Source organism: Hippocampus guttulatus, chromosome 5 (genome assembly GCF_054856545.1).
Source record: "Hippocampus guttulatus isolate MCC_2025c chromosome 5, RoL_Hgut_1.0, whole genome shotgun sequence".
NCBI classification, from domain to species: Eukaryota; Metazoa; Chordata; class Actinopteri; order Syngnathiformes; family Syngnathidae; genus Hippocampus; species Hippocampus guttulatus.
The window spans coordinates 7,680,284-7,705,242 of NC_141265.1; the positions used below are offsets into that span (position 1 = coordinate 7,680,284).

General features: G+C 42.2%; 1 protein-coding gene across 5 annotated transcripts in view; it reads right to left on the reverse strand.

Moving 5' to 3' along the window:
• Positions 1-24,959, reverse strand: part of smtnb (smoothelin b) — a 49,811-nt gene that overhangs the window by 24,021 nt on the left and 831 nt on the right. For 4 of the 5 annotated variants that reach the window (XM_086110991.1, XM_086110989.1, XM_086110990.1 and 1 more), the window contains exons 2-5: positions 9,889-10,046; positions 8,577-8,655; positions 7,923-8,001; positions 7,036-7,115 (exon numbers count right to left, since the gene is read on the reverse strand). In XM_086110991.1, the coding sequence (XP_085967117.1) occupies positions 7,036-7,115; positions 7,923-8,001; positions 8,577-8,655; positions 9,889-10,046 (396 nt within the window). Of the gene's footprint in view, positions 1-4,931; positions 5,199-7,035; positions 7,116-7,922; positions 8,002-8,576; positions 8,656-9,888; positions 10,047-24,959 lie in introns of those variants that run through there. The other variant, XM_086110994.1, reaches the window with a different exon arrangement.

Genomic DNA, 24,959 nt, shown 5'->3' on the forward strand with positions numbered 1-24,959 from the left:
CGCTTCGGCTGCGCCTAGAAATTCTGTCCATAAAGGTTATGAACAGAATCGGCGACAAAGGGCAGCCTTGGCGGAGTCCTACCCCCACTGGAAACGATTCCGACTTACTGCCGGCAATGCGGACCAAACTCTGACATCGGTGGTATAGTGACCGAACCGCCCGTATCAGGGGGCTCGGTAGCCCATACCGACAAAGCACCCCCCACAGAACTCCCCGAGGTCAAACGCCTTCTCCAAGTCCACAAAACGCATGTAGACTGGTTGGGCGAATTCCCACATACCCTCGAGGACCCTGCTAAGGGTGTAGAGCTGGTCCACTGTTCCACGGCCGGGACGAAAACCACACTGCTCCTCCTCAATCTGAGGCTCGACTTCCTGACGGACCCTCCTCTCCAGCACCCCTGAATAGACCTTACCAGGGAGGCTGAGGAGTGTGATCCCTCTGTAGTTGGAACACACCCTCCGGTCCCCCTTTTTAAAAAGAGGGACTACCACCCCGGTCTGCCAATCCAGAGGCACTCTCCCTGTTGACCACGCGATGTTGCAGAGGCGTGTCAACCAGGACAGCCCCACAACATCCAGAGCCTTAAGGAACTCCGGGCGGATCTCATCCACCCCTGGGGCCTTGCCACCGAGGAGCTTTTTAACCACATCGGTGACTTCAACCACAGAGATAGGAGAGCCCACCTCAGAGTCCCCAGGCTCTGCTTCCTCCAAGGAAGGCGTGTTGGTGGAGTTGAGGAGGTCTTCGAAGTACTCTGCCCACCGGTTCACAACGTCCCGAGTCGAAGTCAGCAGCGCCCCATCCTCACTGTACACAGTGTTAGTGGTGCACTGCTTCCCCCTCCTGAGACGTCGGATGGTGGACCAGAATTTCCTCGAAGCCGTTCGGAAGTCGGCTTCCATGGCCTCACCGAACTCCTCCCACGCTCTGGTTTTTGCCTCGGCGACCACCGAAGCTGCGTTCCGCTTGGCCAGTCGATACCCGTCAGCTGCCTCTGGGGTCCCACAGGCCATAAAGGCTCGATAGGACTCCTTCTTCAGCTTGACGGCATCCCTTACTGCTGGTGTCCACCAGCGAGTACGGGGGTTGCCGCCACGACAGGCACCAACCACCTTACGGCCACAACTCAGATTGGCCGCCTCAACAATAGAGGCACGGAACATGGTCCACTCGGGCTCAATGTCCCCCGCCTCCCCCGGAAAATGGGAAAAGCTCTGTCGGAGGTGGGAGTTGAAACTCCTTCTGACAGGGGATTCCGCCAGACGCTCCCAACAAACCCTCACAATACGTTTGGGTCTGCCAGGACGGACCGGCATCTTCCCCCACCATCGGAGCCTACTCACCACCAGGTGGTGATCAGTTGACAGCTCCGCCCCTCTCTTCACCCGAGTGTCCAGAACATGCGGCCGCAAATCCGATGATACAACTACAAAGTCGATCATCGAACTGCGATGATAAAACCATTAACTTAATTTCTAAGGTCAACAGAGATTTCTTGTTAGAGGTCAACTGCTCTGCTGTGCAACATGCTTGCCTGGTGGAAAAGAACAAGAGAATTAGAGAAACATTTTGTGGACAGATTCAAGTTCTTTTTTGGTTCAAGGGCAGCAGACGATTTGTCAGATGACCCCGAGCACCGAATTTAAGCCACAGTACACTGTCAAGACAGTGAAGCATGGTGGTGCAAACATAATATGGAAATGTTTCTCTTCCGACGACGTCAGTCATATTTATCGCATATCAGGGATCACAGCTCACTTTGCATGTATCAAACTACGAGAAGGCATCATGTTTCAGAAATGCCCTTAAAATTACGGTTTCACCAATGATGTCAAACACATCCGTAAATGAGCAGCATCTATGTTCCAGACCAAATTAAAAGGTTATGCAACAGTCAGCCCAACCACATACCCAAACTTGTGTGACATAAAAATTATGTTTCTGAGGCAAAATCAAGATATGGAGGGGAATGACATTTTGTCAAACCATCCTGGGTAGCAATACTAATTCACGGGTGCAAGAACTTCAAATCCAGTCAAATCAATGCAATACAGATGTGAAGCAGGTCTCCATAAAACAGTGGCTAAAGAACTGAATTAGTGATTCACAGGAATGCTAACTCTTAGAGTGTTCAATTCAGTATATGGTAAATATTTCCATCTGTTAATGCTTCATTTTCTTTAAAATAAATTGAATTTTTAATTACACAGGTAAACACATTTATTGATTTCCTTTAATTAGAGAATAATAGTACATAATATAGCATTATATTTAGTAATATTTTTGGGTTAAGGGTTAGGTTCAGCTGCGATTGGCTGGCAACCAGTTCTGGGTTTACTATTGCCTGAAGACGACTAGGATGAGATGGACGGTTGGATTCAGCAACAGGTGTAATTTTTTTCCTAAAATTTCAAAGCTATAAATTACAATGCATGGTAAAATCCTGCAGAAACGTTTATCTTGTAGGTCAAACTCTTAAAAACTGTGTTTGGGAAAAAAGGTTTTTTTTTTTTTTTAATCAGCATCAAAAATATGTTTAGGATAACAAAGAGCCATATCTGGTTAAAATTTGCTCTTGGCTAGTGTTACGAAGAGTAGGAGCTTTACTTACGTTTTCAGACACGCTGCTATTTTGAACACAACTGTATGTTCACAAGCGTAGGCATGTAAATGCTATCACATTTGAAGATGTTGTCTTCAATCCAGTCAAAGGTTTGGGCTGACCCTAAAGCAACCATAACATAACAAGCCCCTGAAAACACACTACAAAACTCGAACGAACGCTCACACAATCAGTGTGAAAACAGCCAAGACAAACCATCTCAAAGGCCTTTCAATGAAGTCACTGTGATTAGAGACTAAGCAAAGCTGGGTTGGCTGGAGACACAGACAAAATCCACAATATTTTCAACTGCCGGTACAAGTGAGATGCATTCTATCGTGTTGACTGTTGAGTTCCCCGCCTTTCGTAGGTTGTGGAGCATAGCAATAATTCCAATCGGAAAAAATGTCAACAGGAAAGGTGTTTCTCTCTTAGGGTAATCAACAATCATACCACATTATTAGCAGTGTCAAAAGCAATAATGTGTTTACCGGTTCAGGCTTTACATTTTGAAATCTAGTTGAGATCACCGTGTGCAAGACTTCAGAAAGAAATGAACTGGAATTTCGTGGCCAAGTAAATGAAGAACCAAGATGCTCGCATCCCATCGTTTCCATTTCACTTTCTCCGCTTGTGGAACAAAAATCTTAAGAACCAAGAATATTGCCTCACTTAAAAAAAAAAAAAAAAATCCTTCAAATTCTAATCACAATGGCCAATGCTCACAAATCAAACGGAGTCGACTACACCAAAAAGCTTAAATTCTTTGTAATGTTTCCTTCATGAGTTAGTGAAGTGCTTGATTAACTCGGAAGAATACAAATAGGGTTATTTTTCCCTATTTAGCACAACAGACTAAAGACAAGTGCAAGTGGACCGACACCGGAGCCGCGGGTGGGATCATTGTGTTTGAGCTATAAACACAATTAGAGAGAAAGAGCCTTTCTGCACCTGCCTTTTGCTTCCAGAAGCAGTGACGGCCATCAGTTCACAGCTTCCACTTAAGCACCGGGAACATGTTTTTCAGAGGAAAAAAAGAAAAAAAAAAAGAGGAGTAGACGGACATGCAAACCTGCTGCTAGTTGCCATGCTGTCATTAGTGGCTTCCCACTGGTCCAGACAGCTGAGACCTTAAAGGGTCAACAGTGACACCGGTCCGATGCCCTGCTTCGTTGAAAAACTCACCCCAACTTGGCCACAGGAGCATGTTTATGTTAAGGCTGTAATTACAAATGCTCATAGCGATGACCAAAAATATGGGGACTGTCCTCTCGTGTGACCACAGCAAGGCGTAGGCCATCTGTACTCTTCTGAACCGCCAAAGGCACCAGCTAACAACAGTGCAGATTAAGAAGTGCTAAAACGGAGGCCTGCTCCTTCTGGACCATGCGCTTCAGACATATGGATTAATAATGTGAGGTTCAGTGTTCCATGATGCCATCATGTGGAAGGGAGATGAAACCTGCCGGCTTTTCCATTACTGCCTCTACACGGTCGGCCCATCTCCAAAGTCAAAGCTACAGTAGCAATCAAGTCTGCATTGCAGTCTGGGATGATGGAACCCACAAAGGAAATTCATTCGCAGTACTTTCTGCTCCTCATCACATGGGCATCCATTTCTAGAGCTTCGCAAGGAATCATTTTTGCGGTGTTGGTTTTTTTTTTTGTTTTTGGTCAAGTTTTTCAAAACATGTTTTACATGCCTTCTTAGGTTCAGAAAGGCATTTTTACAACTTTAAGAACGAACTACAACCATCTTCAAGGGAAAATACACAGACACCATCACAACTTGAACGCAACATACAATATACTAATCTCGTACTCCGACTACAATTATTTACACCTTGGCCCAAATATGAGCTAAAGTGAATTTGTATCAAAATTAAAGTGGACACCTTAAAGCTGAACATGTCACACACGCACACACACACACAAAAGAAATGCAAAAAGTTATGTGAAACAAAATCTACCATTCTCTAAGAGAGATCCTGTCATGTCAAAAAAAATGACATATCAACACATCTTAAAGTCTTTGCTATTCCCTGTGTAATGTCAAGCTAAAAGACACACATTTAAAAAATAAGCTTGCACTTTCACTCAAATCTATAAACTTCACTTTTTTCCCTTATGTACGGACCTCCAGTTAAGGTCACCTGTCTTCTATGGCATACAAAGCCACAAGCAGGACCAGTGTCACAAAATGATTGCAAGTTTAGAATCACCAAAAGTGTCTCCCTGAACGAAATTGGAGTGCATGCATCAAGGTGATCATTTACATCATGAGAGGAAAGCTGCCAGTTAAGCTGAAGAAACTTGTTCACAAACCTGAAACGTAACCAGCGGGGCAGGACTGTTCCATTCTTCAGTCATGTAATAAAAAATGTCATTGAAAAGTTGTCTAGATGGCTTTTTCTGTGCCAAAGGGACAAGTGTAGCACTTGGTGTAGGACACACATCTGGAGGAAAAGAAGACTGACATTTACCTCTTAACAAGAGCGACCGCCCCCTCTCTTGCTCTTGCTCTCTCGCATTTAACCCTCTGGAGTCAGGACGTCCGCTAACTCATTACACACATACGCCATGTGCACAAACATACACACCCCACAAACAAGCCACTCCCTCGATTTCCTCTACCTCCCCTTCTGTCTCCACAGGGATCTGAACCCAACGCACACACACACACAAAAGCACAAGTTAATGGCTCGCCCGGTTGACACATTAACTTCTGACATTCGGCCTTCATTTTGACCTTGCTTTTCCACCAAAATGCCACATTCACGTAAAATCAGAAAATGTAAAACTCTAAATAGACCAGGTTACATGGACTACATATCAAATACAGAAAGGTTGTCAAAATGTACACTACCAATCAATTTGAACATCAACAAAATGCAGACCTTCTCAAGCATTTTGAAAGGAAATATTCACCTTGTGTGAAAACTGCCAATAAGTGAATTTTTGAGGGAATAGCTGGGGAAATGTTCCACAGATAATGCAAATAGGAGAATTTATGAACAATAAACCATGAATATGTGGGGTAGTACTGTACATCTTTTGGTTGGCTTGATTTGAATCAAACATAGGACAATATTTTTTTTTTTTAAACACACGCTCTAGAGTGCTGTGCTGACTTATGTGCCTTTTGCTCCAATTTCTTAGCGCTACAAACGTATAATTAAATTTTAATATGCTATCACGCAGTGGTTTCTGCAAGAGCGAAAGGAATCTTTTACTGTAACTCAGACGTGCCATTTAAAACTGTCAATGTCAAATCGGTTTTGGCAACACTATGCTCACGCAATAATCCACTAAGTGAGCCCACATATTTTCCATGTGAAGTTTCACAAGTCGGTGATAGTTTGATACTTGTGGCATGCATTTTGGAGAGGGTGTGTGTGTGTGTGTGTGTGTGTGTTTGTGTGTGGCTGCTGAGGGGGGCCTATCTGAGACATTCATCTGTCACGGTACAATTGCATGCAGCTCAAAGAGATCCGCTACTGTGATGTGACTGGAAGGAGCCCTGCTGCTTTTGCTTGTGTTGGTTTTGGACACGTACATGTTCCAGGGGCGACTTCAGGCCACTGGAGCACAGCTGGTGGGCTGCCTGTGTGTTTATCAGTCTGCTTTTCCCTGTCCCACATCTCTCCTCAGAACCACACGTCCACAACTCCTGTGACTCATGACCTCCCCAGTGTACAGCGCTCAGCTGTCTTACAAGAAGTGAGACCAAAAAAAAAAAAACAATCCTTGAATGCTGCGGCATCCTATGACGTCAGCTTGCCGTCATAGCTTCCTATTCTGAGTACAGCACAACAGTGGCCACCTACTCTAAGAGTTATTCAGACTTCCAGCGGAAACAGAGCAAAATAAGTTGATCAAATGCAGTGGATAAGATAAGATCTGGCACCGGGGAGGCTGTCACATTATCCACTGGAACAATCATATCAATCACGGAATCGTTGGTTTTATTTATTGTAAACACACCTATTGCTGTCCACAAGAGGGCTGGTCAGCAGCGAGAATTAGCATCTTCAACTTAAAAAAGAAAAAAGCATCCACAGGAAAATACGCCAACATGTCCATGGAGGTGCACAAAAAGTCTATGATTAAAAACTAAACAAAAAAGTACAAGCCCGAGTTTAACCATCTGTTGAGGACTGCATTTAGCATCGCTATATGACAGGGTGCCTGTGACTCAAGTCACACACTCTTTGTTGTGCCGGATACTTAATTGTGGCAGCAGAGAAACGGCAGTGGCCACTAGAGCCCTGCAAACAATCTCCACACCCACAAATAAGCCAATGCTCAGTTCAGATTTGCAAACGCAGTCTGTCATGAGACACCTAATTCATGTTATTTAATTCGGTTTAAGACTCGAACGTTTAAATGAAGAAAAAAAAAATCTGATTTTCTCTTTAACTGTACTCACCATAGTGCCCTTGATGCTCTGGGACTCCAGACTTTCTGTCTCCAGGCTACGACCGGGGGCTTTAACTCTTTCCACTGGTCCTAAAAGACAAGTTTCAACAGTGGCACAACCCTTGTCAACTTACACCATCATCTGCATCACTTATGACATGAGGTAGGATACAAACAACCTTGAGATGAGCACTGAGATGACTGAATTGTTTACAGTATCCTCATAGAAAGCGAGACAGAGACAGGGTAGGATGAGGACAGAATGTGCATTTGTGTGTGTGTGTTTACAGCACGTAGTCCAATTATCACAGCAATACAAAATGGCATAAGCATTGCGCACAGTAGACAGCATAAAAGAATGGCAGGAATCTGCTATCTGATAGGGTATCGCATGTGCTGTCCCGCCATAGTTACAGGGCTGTAAAAATCAAATTCTTTATTATATTACATAAAACATGATTTGATAAACAGTTATAGTGTGGTAAATATTAAGGCTGCACAATTAAAAAAAAAACAAAAAAAAAAGCATTGCCATCGGGATAACGGCACATGCGTATTGCAAAAGCATGTGATTAATTCACATTGAATTGTATACTTTCATTTGACTTTGACCAATTAGATGCAACCTTAAATGCACATTGCCATCCAATAGGAGAGCAGTGTCTAGAGACATTACTCACACTAACTTAATGAGATAAGAATCATTTTTTATTCTGCAGGAAAAAACATTTTTCATTCAATAATAAAAATGTCATTTCTTTAGGTTTGTGTTAAATAATGGCAATAATCCTGCCATAACATTATTGAACACCCATATCGCAGGTTTTTCCAACAATGTAGCCCTTGTACATATGTCATAATTAAGGATCAGGCACCGCGCAATGTCATCAAACTCACCGTGCTGCTGTTCATCTCTGATTTGTCGAATGGCTGCTCGAATCATCTTCCTCTCCTCGTACTCGCTGGCAGCACGGAGCTACAAGCACACCCAAGAATTAGGCTGTGCTCAGACTCATTCACTAACCATTATATGACTTCATATTTTGTACACTGGACCGTGAGCTTAGTTTTACTCGGGCATGCCGTCAGTTACCTCACCGTTGTGATGCTTACAATGTATCTAATCAACATCATTGACAACACAACCGGCGGTGTGTTGTCAATGTGACCCGTGATATATATATTTTTAAATATCTGGAAAACCACGGTTGTTTTGTTTTTTTCTTGCAATTGTGAGCTTGATTGTCATGGATGTTTCAATTTCAATCAAAATTGAAATGTAGAGTCGGCTAATCTTCCATTTTGGATTAATATATTTATATCTGACTCCAGAAAAGTCAGTGTCTCACCAATCATGAACCGCACCGCATGTCACTGCTAATAAATTAGGAACAAATGAAAAAAAAAATCTTGTTTTAAGCTGAATGTATTCTACAAAATAAATACAGAGAGCATCTTGCGCCCATCAATGTTGTAAGATGCTCTTCTTACACTCAGGTGCCGAAAAATCAAACACCATAATTAAAACTACATCCCTTCGCTGATACTGACCATCTTGGTGAGTTCGTCGACATCTCTGATTGCTTTTAGTTTGTGTGACAGGACATCCAAAGCCGTGCTGGAATCGGACCTGAGAGGGCAAGAGAGTGGTTCGAACATGGTCATCATCACTGGCCCGTAACTTCACAATACAAATTGTGGCTTCACTGATTTATATGAAGAGGCAGCAGGACACAGAATTTTCTTAGCTTTGCAAACCATATTCCATAACTGGAAATAATGATACTGCAGCAGAAGAAATGTGGCATCGGAGAAACTGATGGTTTGAAAAAGACATCTCATCCTTTTTATTTTTGGAATCATTTCTCCGGTTTGCTTACTATTACTCTTACACTATTTGAGTTTCCTTTAATTGCTAGCAAAGTCATTCACTGGCAACCGCTCACCCAGTCAGGACAAGCACTACTGTGTGAAAATGGATGGCTGGATAATTGTTCACATCATATACGATGAAAGATGATGTAATAATATTTAGTGTTTGGAACTTTTGCAAAATATTAGTAAGAAGAGTGCATATGACTGGTGCTTCATCCTCTAACATCAAATCACTTTTCAGTTTTTTTCCCAAAGGAGTTTTTAAACTTGCAGTCCAATTAGTTGAAGGAAACAGTTTTTCTCATCTCTTTAAGGTCGAACTTGCCAAACATGGATTTTGTGGTTCTAATTCTTACCGACTCAATTTGGCCTGACTCAAGAGATTCCTAGGATTTGTCAATTGAGGGAGAGTACAGCCAAGTGATGTCTTTGATGAACGTTAGTTTTCTTTTCTCTTCTTTCATGCAACATAAATATTTTATTGGGGTTTTTTTTGTTAAAAGATAAGTCAAGTGATTAGATGCAGCTATCCTCTGATCTTCTTTAAAAACATGAGCAATCTTTGGGCTGACTTTTAAAACCTTAATTCTATCTACTTAGATTTTGGTGGGAAAACCATCAACTAACAAGAATTTAAGCAAGGGATTTCCTTCCACATGGCTCAGTTTAAGAATTGAGGGACGGGCCCTAGACAAATGCGTGAAGAATACTTCTAACAGCTTTCTTTCTGACTCACAGTTAAAATGCTGACTGGTAACTCGATATGAAGACGATGGACCAAATGGGCCTGTTTATTGTGAAAAGTGCAACCAAAATGGAAAATGGAAAGTCTACTGTAGCTGCCATTTACCCACTTCACATTTCCAGACTTTTCCTACTGGTGTGTTGAGAAATGCTGGTTTCCATTTCACCATTTCATATCCATTTTGCCTGGACTACTTTGTAATTAGGACATTCCGGTTCAGCATGTTTATGTATGTGGGCTCACCTGTGGTGGTTTTCTTTGTCCTCTTGCTGATTGAGACGTGTGTGGCGAAACCTCTTGCTGGCCAGTGCGGCCTCCATGTCTTCGATTTCTCTCCTCCTCAACTCGCGGATCGCTGAACGGATGATGCGTCTCTCGTCCAGATCCACGGTTCCATCCAGCTGCATGTCCACCGCAAAAAGACAAACAGAGGGAGTTGAACGATTGAGGTGCAGATGCAATAACAAGGTGTCACACTGTCAAAATGGAACTCATACTACACATGCAAACACTGGTGTGCATGCCATAGCCTGACAGTGGCAGGAGTGTGACAAAGAATTGTTCAACGACGTCATCAAACAGCAGACTGTAAGCAAGGATAAACTGCAATGCTGTTTATGCTGCAGGGATTAACGCTAGGGAAAGAAGTTGCAGCCAATAGTCCAAAATCAGAACTTTACAGGAACCACAGAGGAGCTAAATGTGAAATGACTTTTGTTGCATTGTGCCAACATGGTTGATGAATAGTGCGATATGGCCTAAATTGAATATTTCCATATTTTTGCCAGATATCTCACGCTTGATATGATAAATATATTACTATGAGTTCAGTGAAAACAAACCTTTTTTCAAGAAAAAACAAAATATCAAAAAGATGTGACAAGTGTAGTTTTTTTTCCCTTCAGAACTTACTGACAGCTTTTAACATAAAAAAACTTAATTCACATTGCACTGTAACTATGCTTTAATTATAATTATGTTATGCTATAACAGAAGTGTTTGTTGAGTTTGCATGCGTTAACCGCATCAATGTGTGTTCTGTACCAATTTGTCCATGCACGACCCTCGTAGGGATAAGCCTTTCAGAAAATGGATGGAGGGAGAAAAAGTCAACCCCTCACCCTTGCACATGACAATGGATGTGAACAAGCAATACAGTGTTGCATTACAGTGAAACTCCTCTACAACGAAACCTACAGGGGCGAACATACTCCCTAGTGTGAAAAGGTTTTCATGCACGAAAGCCATTCCCACTTTTCTGCTCCCCCTACGATGAAAAGTCCCCCTGTTCCGTTATACGAAATATTTGTCTCTGCTCTTGCCTCGCAATGAGATTCACTACAAGGAAAACAAGCCTTCCGCAAAAGTCTAATCCAACCTCAGCATGCCACAGCGACCTCTACTGCTTCGTTTGGATTTACATCTGAGATAAAATTTGCTACAGTGAAAAGCCCCGTTGTGAAAAAATCATTGCTGCAAACATGATTTCGTTGTAGAGGAGTTTCACTGTATACGACCGTTTTTTTTTTGTCCACAAAAAGATTCTGGCAGTCAAGGAAGACCCGCTTATATAGCACGTGGGCGATAATCACGAGCAAAGTGTCGATATGAATAAAAAAATTTAAAATAACAACCTGCCCTCTGTAGACAAGGCGAACTTGAGGGACCCCAGAAAAACCCGAGAGGGACTCTCCCTTTCTCTCTTTCGCTCCCTCCCTCCGCAAGATGATTGTCATTTGCCGGCTTTAGCTGTCGATCAACGGCAAACGTCAAAGGAGGAATGTGATTGGTTGGACTGCGCTTTACATGCAACATAAGCTTGGCACGGTCACATGACTGATATCCTCATTTCAATGTTAATATCTTTAATGTTCATATTTTGATACGATCTTGTTTTATGTTGTCTTGAGAGGGAAGATATTTAATCTGTGCTGTATTTGACAATAAAGTTGTATCCAATTCAATAACGAGATATCGCCCAGCCGAAAACAGAATAATATGAAACAAGACGTATTTTCCCAGCCATCAGACAAAATGGAGTCAAAATCGAAGTGACCACAACATTAAATACACGTGCGTAATACAGAGTATTGCAGAGGTGAGTGATGCAAAAAAGGTTGATCCTCCTCACGCTCAGCTGCACTTTTTAAGGTTTCCTGCTGCTTCGGTCCAATATGGCACCGGACTTCTGTATTCAAACTAGCTTGCTTATTGGATGTAGTGGTTAGGCCAAGCCACACGCTATGACGTCTCAAACTTGGGGTTGACGTGTTGCCTCTCCAAATGCCTCCTCCACGTGTTGCAGTCAGAGGAGGCGGGGTCTCACCGAGGATGGCGAGTGGTTTTTGAGGTCTCGCTGTGGTTTGACGAAGATATGCAGCAGCTAAGCGTCGCTCTTGCGCTGTCATTTGTGGAAATTTCAAGTTCTGAAGTGAACGTGCTCGGAAAAAGCAAAGATCAGAGGAGGGAGGAGAAGGATAAGAGTGGAAACGGTTAACAGCATAGAGGTACGATGATAAGGGGGATAAAAGGGAGAATGAAGCTGGGATCGTCTTTGTCTAAAAATGGGCAGAGCAGAGCTGGGTGGGAAAGGGGACAGGTCATTCCTCACATTCCTGCTGACTCACAAGGAAAGAGATGGTAGTGGAGACAGGAATTGGGGTCAGGTTGATTTTTTTTTAGCAGGGAAATGGTGAGAGGAGACGAGGTATGACTACACATGCTTGTTTCTGTCACACTTTTAGTCTAATAGAGTACAGGCACAAAATTGTAGCACCTTAAATTCAGTAAGCAGAATATTTATATGACTAATGTTCCTTGTTTGCTTTCACAATAAAAATCCTGATATTTGATTTTGACTTGATCTGCTCAACAAATGTTCGACTTTGCATAGATTTGTTTTAAAGCAATTTAGCTTTGCAGAAGGACCACAAAAAACATCTAGAAATTCATTCTAATTTTTGTTGGAAATTGCTCCACTGCAAATGTTTCTTGACAAGAAAATACAGCTGCTATTAACGATGTGAGTTGAAGAAATAAACACTTTTGATTAGGAACTATTGGCTGGTCATGATTATGGTTTTCATATCAGGACACATCAGGACTTTAACACACAAATTCAAACAGCAGCAGCTAAGGTCTGGTTGATGTTTAAAATGAGCCAATAAGGAGACAGACATTGGGTTGAATGCACCTGGATTGGTTGCAGCATTTAAATTTGACAATATTGGTTTGGCACAAAGCCAGCAGCTGCAACGTTCTTCCGCTGAGTATTTGAAAGAGCGCAAGGGGGTGGGGGTGGGTGGAATAAAATAAATACTCTCCCAGCACTGTAACATAATGAGTGACCATGACGACAGCAAATAAAACACCTCAGACAGAGCATGTGCCAACAAAAATAAAAAGTAGCCGTTAAAGAAACAGAGGGTGAAATGAGTGAAGGCACAGAGTCCACGCACAGTGGCCTTCACACAGTGAAGGACTGCAGTGTGTCACAGGAAATATGAGAGGAAAAGTCTGGTTACATGGCAGCAACACCTTTCGGCCAACGACCAAGCCTGAAAGCATATTTCAAAAGACACCATAATACTGTCTGTATGCATCGAAAACATTCATTGTATGAACCAGAGAGTAGCCGTTACTCACATACAGAACTGCTTTTCACACCACGCTGTTTGTCAGCAGACGTGTGAGTCAGAGCGCGCACACACACACACACACACACACACACACACACACACACACACACACACACACACACACACACACACACACACACACACACACACACACACACACACACACACACACACACACACACACACACACACACACACACACACGTTACCAGTAGATCTGATCTTCTAACAGTCTCTGAGCTATCTGTCAACTCTTAAAAAAACGGACACACCTACCAGCCTTATAGTGGAAGTCACCTGCCCAGATAGTAGGATGTTGGCAAACAGGACAGTGGAGGTGTATGACTCACAGGAAACTGGCTAGGTAATTGCAGATGATATTACAAACTAGTAACAGTGTCTGCTTCAGATTCTTGCATGACTCTTAGAATAAACCAGAAAGGCAGGATGTGACGTGGCAGGCCAAGATACTAGTCTAATTAATGTTCTAATGATAGCCTGCCACAGTGTAACACCTCCGAATGTCCGACTGAACGGCTCAATCAATCACGGTCAATTAAGGACCGTTGGTGGTTTACTTTAATCTCGCCCATCTGACTAAATGCTCCTGTGCTCCAACCTTTGTACTCATCATCTACACTACAGGCCACTAAATGAACGGAATTCCAACACCTGCGAGGTCAGTTTAGCTTACTGTGTGAACAGTCAAACATGGTCAAACGTGGCCTATGCTTTAAATATCTCAGGTGGGCAAAATACCAGAAAGGTACAATTTTGTAGGTCTACGGTATACATTTTAATGACCACCTGCCGCCACAAAGCTGGAAAGAACTGCAGGAAAAACTGAGCACTCAGCTCAGTTACTGTACAAATACACAGCAAGTGGTTTAACAGTTGAGCTTTGCCAAAAGCACATCCCTCATGTCTACACCTTTCATTATCCCTTGACCTGCCTCTGCTAAATGGAGATTATGCTACTACCGCTGTAGCTTTGTGTGTCTGTTTGTGAGATACATGCAAAATCTACAGGCAGAAGTTTGACTAAATTTGGTGGAAAGGTGTAGGCTGGACCTCAACTTTAGTGTACACGGTTGTGATGATGGGCTGTCAGCAAAAAGAGAACAAAAATATCTAGATGAAAACGACAGTGTTAAATTAAACTGTGTATGAAAGGTTAGATGGCCCCTAAAGTGTACAATTGTATTTTGCACAAAAATATCTTACCAATTAACTTGTGCTGCCTGCTTATTTTTCGTCATTTTTGTGTGGTTAATCTGTCACGCCACCAAAGAATGGTATTTGTTAGAAATGTCTAAAATGATGACGAAAGAACCCTAAATAAGTGGTAAGAGAGAGGTACATAATCTGTCCTTAGTGCTCAGCGTTGTCTGAGTCAACAGCAATTAGAAAATAATAAGAGGAGAAGAAGAATGGAAAGTAATGAAAGAAAGCTGGCTATATTCTGTCAGTACAGCGACCGCACAATTTCAATTTAATGTAACCCCCCCTGGGAGCCCCGTCCCCGCAATAAGTGGGTATCACAACGTCTTGGTCTCTTGCAGTATAATTTGCTTCACCACAAGGAGGAGAAGGTACTTGCAGCTGATGACTTAAACACTCACAGTCTATTTGTCAGAGAAAACTCCCAGGAAGAACAATATGACCCCTAAGGCCGACTCTAGACTGTTTGGCTCCTAGTTTGTGCACATACAGTGTGAGGTTCCCGTTGTGTTTGCAGCACCACTATCACTCACTGATTTGTGAAATAGGACGCATTAAAGACCACACAGATACGCACGTGCATTCGGCATGCCAGCATACAGGTGCTTGAGTATCGTGGGTATGCTGTATAGGCTGGAATTGAGCCCTGGGATAATCATTTCCAGAACACATTGAGGTTAGAGAGCATCCAGGCAGCAGATGGGATCAGAGCGCTTTTCGCTATCTGGTGTCAAGACTCTGAGTTTTGCCTTATAAGGACAGAGGATACTCCTTGTGGCAATGCTGAAGTGAGTTACCAGCTACTGCTGATGCTGTTCAAATGGAAACACTTAGAAGAGCTCTTTCAAGAATAAATAAAAATAAAAGGCCATAAATATCATACAAATTCTCTCAAAGCGAGGTCAAATTCAACCCCAGAGTACATTTCCTTTTTTGTAAAACAACGAGCGTAGACAGAAGGTAAGCACACCCTGTGAAAAATGGGAAAGTCGTCAGGATACAAGAGAGCCTCGCAAGGCAATCTGTTTCTATGAAGAGGGAGTTTCGGTCACTTCACAGCTGGAAGACCAACAAAGAAATGAACTTGATTCAAGGTTGAACTACATTCTAGCGCAGGGCCCACTGGGCCTGCGTTGTGTGGGAACAAGACTGAACACGAACTGGCAATGACTTTAACCTGAAAAGAAGAAAGATTAATATACATGTGGCAACGTGCTCGCCTTGACTGAATCTACATGTGCAGGGAAGCTCAACTTCCAAGCACAACTAAATGATAGGAAAGACAGAGACATGGGAAAAACACTGCCCCCCTTTCCAGTCCACAGAGCAGAAACAAAGAGTGTGTGTGTTGGGGGTGGGGGGGGGGGGGGGATATAGGGCACGACTGACATACTATTGAGCACAAAAGATTAACGCACTGAAAAGACTATTTCATCACATGTGAAACAAGGTTTTGTGTTAACGTGGTTAAAACTGGGGTACAATAGAGTCCCTGGAGGTACAAGCCATGCGAAAAATTTACTATATTTGGATAAACAATGTGCTCCAAAATGGGTTTGGCCGAAAAAGAAACATATTCCTGTGTTCCCAAACGGTCCATTACATTTTGCATCAATAAAAACTCATTTATTGAGTCCTGTGAAACAAGAGGCTGAACACACGCATGCACCCACACTCACACAAAATATTTTGTTCATTTTCAAATTGATCAACTCATAATATTGTATTACGAACCCTGGAGCCGTTTCAGTGGATGCATGTATCAATTTATTTTTAATGCTGTACTTTAAAATGGTTTAGGGATTGTTTGCCAAGTTAGGAGTCTTGCTTCTCTCATTAGACACCAAGCAGAAGACTCTGATGGATACTGTGAAATATTTCCACACAAGACACCATTTTCCTGAGTGGTCAGCATATGGGAAATAGTGAGGACACTGCTGGAGTGAGGGGGTGGGGGGGGGGGGGGGTTGCATGCCAGTTCCTGCTGAATGTGTTTATCCATCAGCAAGAAGAGCATAAATTCTGAGCCCAAACAGATGCAAGCTGACTCAACTTGAATAAGAGCAGTGAAACTTGTGCCACTGCGCAGATGAGCTATGTACGATGCATCTCCAGAAACTCGCAGCATTAAAGTAATGTATTCACAACAGTGAGCTGAAGGGCCAAACATCAACATCCTCCTAATGACTCCTGCAAGATGTGAGGAAATGACTCTTTCCTCAGGGATTTAATCTAGAACCAACATTCATCTGTGCCTCTCTCTCTCTATTTTACTTTCGAGTCATCTCCCAACCTGGCTCAATGTTGATGTATACCACAATTAACACACCCCAGAATTATTCTACTTCTATGTGACAACCAAGTAAAAATGGAATTGCATTCTCTAATTTTCATGGAAAAAAATGATTACAGACAAGAGCCGTGTTAAAACAATCCCTGTTGACACGGGCCTTTAATAAACAAGACGCATGCCAGGCCTGTTGTTCAGGATGTTCCTTTGTATAGAAATATGACGCAATCATGCCGATTGCTTGTCGTCAATGGTCTTACCTGAAACTATGGTCATATCTCCGAGTACAGAATTTGACGTATGCAAGTAATGCGGCTCAGCTGGACGCAGGAACAACAACATGCCTGTGGTCCACATGTCTGAGTTGTTTTGCATAAACAATTTTAGTCAATAGTCAAAAAGGGATCACCTAGCCAGAATGATCCATTTTTCATTCACAGATGAATTTAGGTTTTGTTTTTTAAATCAGGAAAATTACCTTGCATTTTCACTTTTATTTGTTTTTGGAGAAATAAGAACTACTCTCAGAACGCCCCTTTTTCTAATCAGCAATATAGCCACGCCCACTTCCCCAAGTCTTGTTTCGAAGTGATGAGAGGACCCGGACAATATTTGTCCATTCAAAATCATTGTATATACCTTGCTAATAATGTCCACAAATGGCGATTAATCGGCACCAAAATTTAGCTCAACTTATGCCCACTCCAAACCCTAAAAATATCACAAGGATGAGACTCTCCATTGCTGATTTAAGAGAATGAGGAAATAAGCAGCTTACATGCATTCTCTTTCATGCCAGATTTGCTTTCTTTGATAAGTCCCCAAGATATGAACACAATACTTTCCAAGAGGCTTTTCGTAAGGTGAATTGTTCATAAGTTATTGTTTATTACATTTCAATGTATGTGCTGAATTTTTTAAGGTGCAACTTTGAAATTTCACCAAGCTGACCTCTCGGGCTTGTCGCACAGCTGCATATCTGCATTTGATGCACGGGAAAGGGCCACTTGCACTCCGACGCTGAGCTGATTCTCTGGCCGGAAAGAATTGGCGTTCGCCCTGCTTCGGCCGCATGAACGGCCGGCGTAAAGGTTCGGTAAGAGGGCACCCGCGACGCAAGCTCTTTGGCTGCCTGAGACGCGTGCGTCCGCAACACAAAGCCCCATGTCTGGCCAGTAATAAACTGAGGATTTGAACAATGGCTCGAAATGATTACTCAATTATTGAAATACAGTAGTTAATTTGATCATTGATTACATTTTGTCACTTCTAACTGAAAATATTGAACAGAAACTCCAGAGTTCACCATAGCACGATGACTCAAGATATGTGCATCACAACGTATAAGGAAGGATTGCAGGACAACATTGCAAGACCTTATAGACAAAAAGCAGCAATGTGTGCGGTTGGGCAGACCTGTAATTCAATTACTGAAAGAATGTAATCGCATTACCAACAACCAATGTCCATCTCCGGAATATTTATTTGGTTAACTATGTGTGTAATTGCCACATTATTCCATTATGGAACAATGATACTGTTATAAAAAAAACACAGCACCTCATATTAAAGCGCAGCTTTTGGGAATGACTAAACAAATGTCCTCTTGAATGGTGGAAAATTAACTGAACTTAAATTCAACCTCAGACTGAGAGGAAACATTTGCTAAAAGTGTAGATGGGGGTGGGGGTGGGGGTTTGCATTGTTTGAGTGCAATAAACTCAAAGTCCAAAACTAAATATAGACTTTGAGGCTTACAGGACGGCATCTAAATGTGACCATTTATAGTTGTATTCACAAAAAGAGGTTTCCTGTTTAATCCCACTGCAAAAAACTGACTTCTTATCTCAGTGCTGTGTATTTGGATAAGAAATGTCAACCATTTTTGTTTTGGACTGTCACTGCAGAAGTGAAGATAACTTGTTCCCATTACAGATGATTTTATATATTAGCAAGGATCATGCAAGTTGACGCGAATGATTTGCTTTCGCGGGCCACAACAAATGAGGTGCCAGGCCGGATCTGGGTCCCGGGCCTTGAGTCTGACATCTCTGTGATACAATATTCAGGAGTAACCCGCCTCCACCATCGGACCAAATGTGTGATTCTCCTTTTCCTTGAGCAGGAAGTGCTCCTTCTGTAATTTAAAAAAATAATAATTAATTTTTTTAATTTTTTTTTTACAAATGACTTTCTTCAGGCGTCATATTCACTAAACTGCTCTGATGGTTTAATGTAACATGTTTGACATCTGTTGCCTTGGCATGTTTCTAAAAATCTGTCGGACGATTTTGGTACGGAAGCACAACACAGAAGGTTAAAAATATCAGAGAGTATAAATAAACACATTTATCGAAGCAAAGATAAAGTTTGTTATTGTTGTTTCCATGTTGACATGGCATGTAACATAAAACTTCACAATTTGGTTGATTTATTGCTCCCTGCTGATGAAGCTGAGAGTTTTCAATACGTCTCTTGGGGGCAGGGGGTGGAGACTACAGAGAGCTGACAAGCAAACTTATTCTTCCACTCTCACTGCAACCGCTGAAAAGCACAAAAGTCCAGAGGGTCATAAAATAAATGCTGGAGGGGTCCTGTATATCATGATCACAGCGCAAAGCTGCGACATCTTAAACACACGGATGCTTCCAGATCACCAGGGAGAAGGGACGCTCACACGGCTGGTAGGAATAATTACAAATCAATGTGCCAGACAATCCAGCGTGGGAGATCAACTGGGCAGGCGCCATGAACAGAAAGACCCCCTATGGCGGCCATGTTTCTTCCAAAAATTGACTGCATTAATAACAAGCAGGAAGAGGAAAATCATTCCTCATTCCTTTGGTGTCGTAAGGCAGGTTTGAAGAGGTAATGAGAGGGCGAACGGAGCCACTGACGGATTCCACACACTGTAAACACCTGCTCGTCCTACAGGTTTGACTTAATGCATACTTTTAAAAAAGTGCGTACATATTGATTGTCTCCGTTCTCCAAGGTACAGAACACAAACCATTTTATTATTATTTTTTTTCTTTATGTTTAGGTATTTTGTCAACATACAAATATGGGTTCCAAATTTTAGGTCACTGACTCTTTGGAGAACTGTTAAAAGGCCCCCCCAAAACTTCCCAGCACGAAAGTATATATACATATCATGTGTCATCTCCATTTTCTGAACCGCTTTATCCTCACAATGGTCGCGGGGGGTGCTGGAGCCTATCCCAGCAGTCTTCGGGCAGTAGGCGGTGGACACCCTGAACCGGTTGCTAGCCAATCGCAGGGCACACAGAGACGAACAACCATCGACGTTCGCACTCACCCCTGGGGACGATTTTGAGTGTTCAATCAGCCTGCCATGCATGTTTTTGGAATGTGGGAGGAAACCAGAGTACCCGGAGAAAACCCGAACAGGCACGGGGAGAACATGCAAATTCCACAGAGGAAGGCCAGAGGCGGGATCGAACCCACGACCTCTGCACTATGAGGTCGACACGCTAACTCCCGAGCCGCCTGTGCCAGTGGAATTTAAAAAAATAATTAAAATAATAATAATAAATAATAATAATAACAACAGGGAATATATGTACAGAGTAGTTTGATGTATTTCTGGTAAAATCTTATCAGGCCTTGCCCTTTAGGGTAAAGACGGGCACCTTTGATTTGAAGTGGTTTTAATAAAAGAAATTTCCATTAATAGTCACTGTTCTGGGATATTTTTTCGGGTTGTTTTGATGTGTGTGGTTGCGCGTATTCGTCAAGACATCAAAGAAGAGGCGAGAGGACAGTAAATCGAGCTCTCACTGCTGTGTGACTGCCCTGATGCACAGGTTGTTCATGGGGTAACTCCGCTTTGATGAACAGCGGAGGCAGTGGGTTGTTGACATTTGCAAGGATATATTTATGGTTACAGAAAGCAGCAAAGTGTGTTCCCTGCATATTTTTCCGACTGATGTAATAATACAGCCGTCAACTCCACAAGGGCGCCATTTGTTAATAGTAGAACTCCCACAACAGTCATTCTGGCAATTCTCAGAGTTTGATCTGTTATTACTCTGTTAACATAGATTACATTAGATGTTTCTTGCCTGTCAACTTTTCCTGTGTCTGGATGGATATTATTCCCATGCTGCCATTTTATTATATTTAAAAAAATAAAAAATAAAAAATAAACATTTTTATGAGTCCTTTTTCTGGAAACGGGTTTCCAAAGCAATCAATTTTCAGCTTCGGCATTGATTTGTCACAAGAGTCACCATATATCAACAAAATCGCCACAGTATTTTGCTTTTTATGCGGATTACCGTCTTCCTCTCCTTGGGTGAGCGCTCAAGCCTAATGTCGCTTTATAAGGATACGCTTGATGTCAAATCCCAAATATTGAGGCGATTAATTTAATATTAGAGTGCCCCCTGTTGCTTTGGAATGCGCTTGACAGCCCGCCACTGTGTCTCTATTCGTGCAGTTATTTATTTTACATTTGAAGCTACTAGCAGGGGCATCAATTTTTATTTCCAGAGTGGAGGGGGAAAAAAACCACTTAAAACTGCTCAAGTGGGTGAGTACACAGTCCTTTAAGCAGGTGATTTAGGTTGCGCTCCAGCTGTAATTCTGCCATCCAGATGGATGACCACACACATGCTGTGCAATTGCCGCACAGACTGGGATACCAACAGGTTATTTTTTTTGGTGGATATTCAAATAATTGTGGCCGAGCGAGAAGAAAAATGTTGGTTGCCATGGAGGGGATTAGATGCGCAAATAAAAGGCAGCCAGTTCTCTGAATAGATGAGTGGCGATGGGATTAGCGGCTTTAGAGAGGCCGCCATATGACCTTGTGACCGCTTAGTTCATCAAGTACAACACAGGACGGAAGCGTGTTCTCATTAATAGCTCCTCCACCGAGAACTTAATTGAGAGTCCCAAAATGCATCCAAACCAGGATGAGAGTGAAATTGAAAAATGCTTCACTTGGTGTCTTGCTAATTTTTTGCAGGTCCTCATTAACAAAGACCGCTTTGATCACACTGTTTGTACGTTTCTACTATGGCAATGTCATGTGACTGTAGCATGAGCCGTGTTGAAACTGACCAACAGTCCCACCGAGACCCGTGAGTGGAAAATACGGACTCCTCTGTCGCCACAAACATGTTCAATGAGAATGTGGGATCTTGCCGGTCACATTTGACAAAGCGGAACACGACGAAAGACTTCGCTCTCTAAGGAAATATGTCCGTGCTTAGCTCAGCATCACACGTTGACAAACGTCAAGGATTCCAGCATCTACCCGATTTCATTGTTTTGCTCTCACTCTGGACTTATGTGCCACTCTTACAGACTTCAACAATGGTATCAGGGAGGATTCAGAAAAATTTGATTCCTCTGATGAATGCAGAGCTCTCTCTGGACTAAATCCAGCATTCAGTCCCCATTCATTTGCTGCACCGCTTATCCCCGCTGACTTCAGGTGAAAACCAGACGACACCATGGGCTGGCCGCCAGTCATTCGCAGAGCACATACACAAACAGATGGCCATTTCCAGTCGCATTCATAGAGTCACTGAGTGGGAACTGAACCCATAATTCCTGCAGAGAAGTCACGCAATTAAACCACTGCATCATCAGGGACTATAAACCCGACCCTCCATGCTAAATTCTCTGGTGAGAAAATCAAACTTAATCCTCATTACTCCCTCAGCTCTGCCATTTGCCTTTTTAAATAAACTCATAAATAAACTGATCAAAGCACCCAGGACTTTAAATACAGCTATTACGCTAAAAAGGGGGAAAAATATGGTAAAGATTGTCCATTCACTGATTTATGAGCAACTCGGCAAGATGATTACAGTTGGGAAAAGTAACACGATAGTCAGGAAGGTCAAGAGAACTTTTTTTTTCTTTGTTCCAGAGTAAACAAGTCTTTTCTCGTCTTACTTAGTGAGACCTAAACAGACAAATCAAAACGGGAGGTGTTTTTGCTTTTTAAGTCATTCTTGGGAAAGCAGGCTTGTGAGAGCAAAGTCTTTTTAGAGGTGAACACACACACACACGCAGCTGTCCCTTGACTGTCCGCCTGTAAAAAGATAATGCTCAGTTCAGAGCGATATTAATTCAAAAACACACTCATGTGGTTGTAGCAGTGTATTTTTTCTAAATCCAATTTTGTTTCCTAATTTTTGCAACATGAGAGGGTAGCAGGTCAGTAGCGCGCATGAAGCAGAACAATTTTAGAAATAAAGTCGAGTTTTGCACTCTACTAAAAACCAACGCCATCTCAAACACAAAGCGTACCCACAAAATTCAAAAGTCCTAAAGTCACATACAATTGGGACTCTCATCTAATCGATTCATTTTGACGCATCTCACAGCTTTAACTAAAATAGATAAACCACCTTTCAAGTTTACTCATGCTTTATCTTAGCATAAAACTTGCCATAAGAACCACTTCTGTATGTAAACAATATCCGAAAATAAAATTTTCAATACAAAAATGCAATTGTTTTAAACAGCATTGTTCAGCCCCTTTGACTCAGCATAAAATTTGACATTTTTGTGTTTACCGTTTCTATCAAAGGTGTGTATTTACACCTGTCCGTCAGAACTGAGGGCAGGTCGGTCATTGAGGGACTCTCGCTTTCGCCTGAGGACCAACGAAGACGGTAAATTTGAAACTGATGCACTAACATGTAGAAAGTGCAGACGGAAGTGATTTTCGGGCATCCCCCCCAGTAGGAGGAGCGGTAACATACAAAAAAAAAAAAAAAAAAAGGATTTTTAAGAGCAGTTAAATTATTTTCACAGGTGTACGTACGACAGTCACAAATGTTATATTTTACAAAAGCATGCCTCAATAGTTAATAAAGAATTTATTAGAGTGACAGTTTGACCCTGGAGCAGATCATTGTGACATATCCATTAGGTCCTAAGGCAAAATCTAAACAGATCACAGGTCGGCAATCATCCTGGAACATATTGTGTTTCAACCTCGGGCATTCAACTGCATTGTTGGGTGTACTGTATACCTCTGCCCAGTGCCAGTCAAAGGTGAGCATTGTAATCTTTGTAAAGATAGAACTTAAATTTAAGATTGTGTCATGGATCGAATTCTATTGTGGAGGTATGCCAAAATGTGGTTGGTGGATGTTATCAGTACAGTGTTAAAAAAGAAAAAAGTTCGAGGAAGCGGATTGGTTCCAAGACGCTTAATTTGCAAATGTTACTCAACGACAAAGTGTATTGGAGGCAAATGAGTCAAGCTGCGTCGTAAATATCTGGCACGTCCTCCAGGTGTCATTTGGAAAAAAGACAAAACAGTCTCATGTTGCACCCTCTTCTGCTTGAAAATATGACTAATGTCAATTAAGCAGGACATGGCAACACCCAAAGACACTTCATACATACTGACTAGTGACATCGCGTCTGAGCAGCAACAGCGTGGAGTCACACAACAGCTGAGAACTTATTGTACTTATGTCGATTAATCAGAATATGATTACTCAACCATTGCACACAACGCGCAAACTGAAGAATGTAGGCATGCCAAGATTTCACATGACTAATCGATATGACTCCTACTGTTCTAGACCAAATACATGAACACAGTGTACAAATGCAGCATGGTGCCTGCCGGTTGGCACGTCTGCCTGACTGTTCTGAGGTTTGGGGTTGAATCTTTGGTACAGTCTCTCTGTGTGGAGTTTGCATGTTCTTGTGTGGGTTTTCTACACGTACAACAGCTCCCAAAAACATGTATCTGAGATAAACTTCTGACTCTAAATTGTTCATTAGTTGTCTATACGTGGCATGCAACTGACTGGCTACAAGTCCAGGTTGTAGACTTGGTCAAGGCCAAAATCAGCAGATATTCTCCAATTGATCCACAGCACTAATTAGGAAACACAAACATGAAAATGAATGGATGTGTATTTTACAAAGTTTAATCTCCTCTTTAGGCTGTATCCAAATTACAGCTATAAAAGACAGTTAAAACTGTTGGGGAGAAGTATTATAAATAAGGCTGTAACAATATTCATATAATAACAATCAAAAATCTATTTTGTTCATTCTTGGTTGACATTGGTGAGTGACTGGAATGATTTTGTCTGACTATTGGCAAACAGTAAACTCACATTGCTCCATTGGCTCACTTCCAATAAATTGCTCACAGT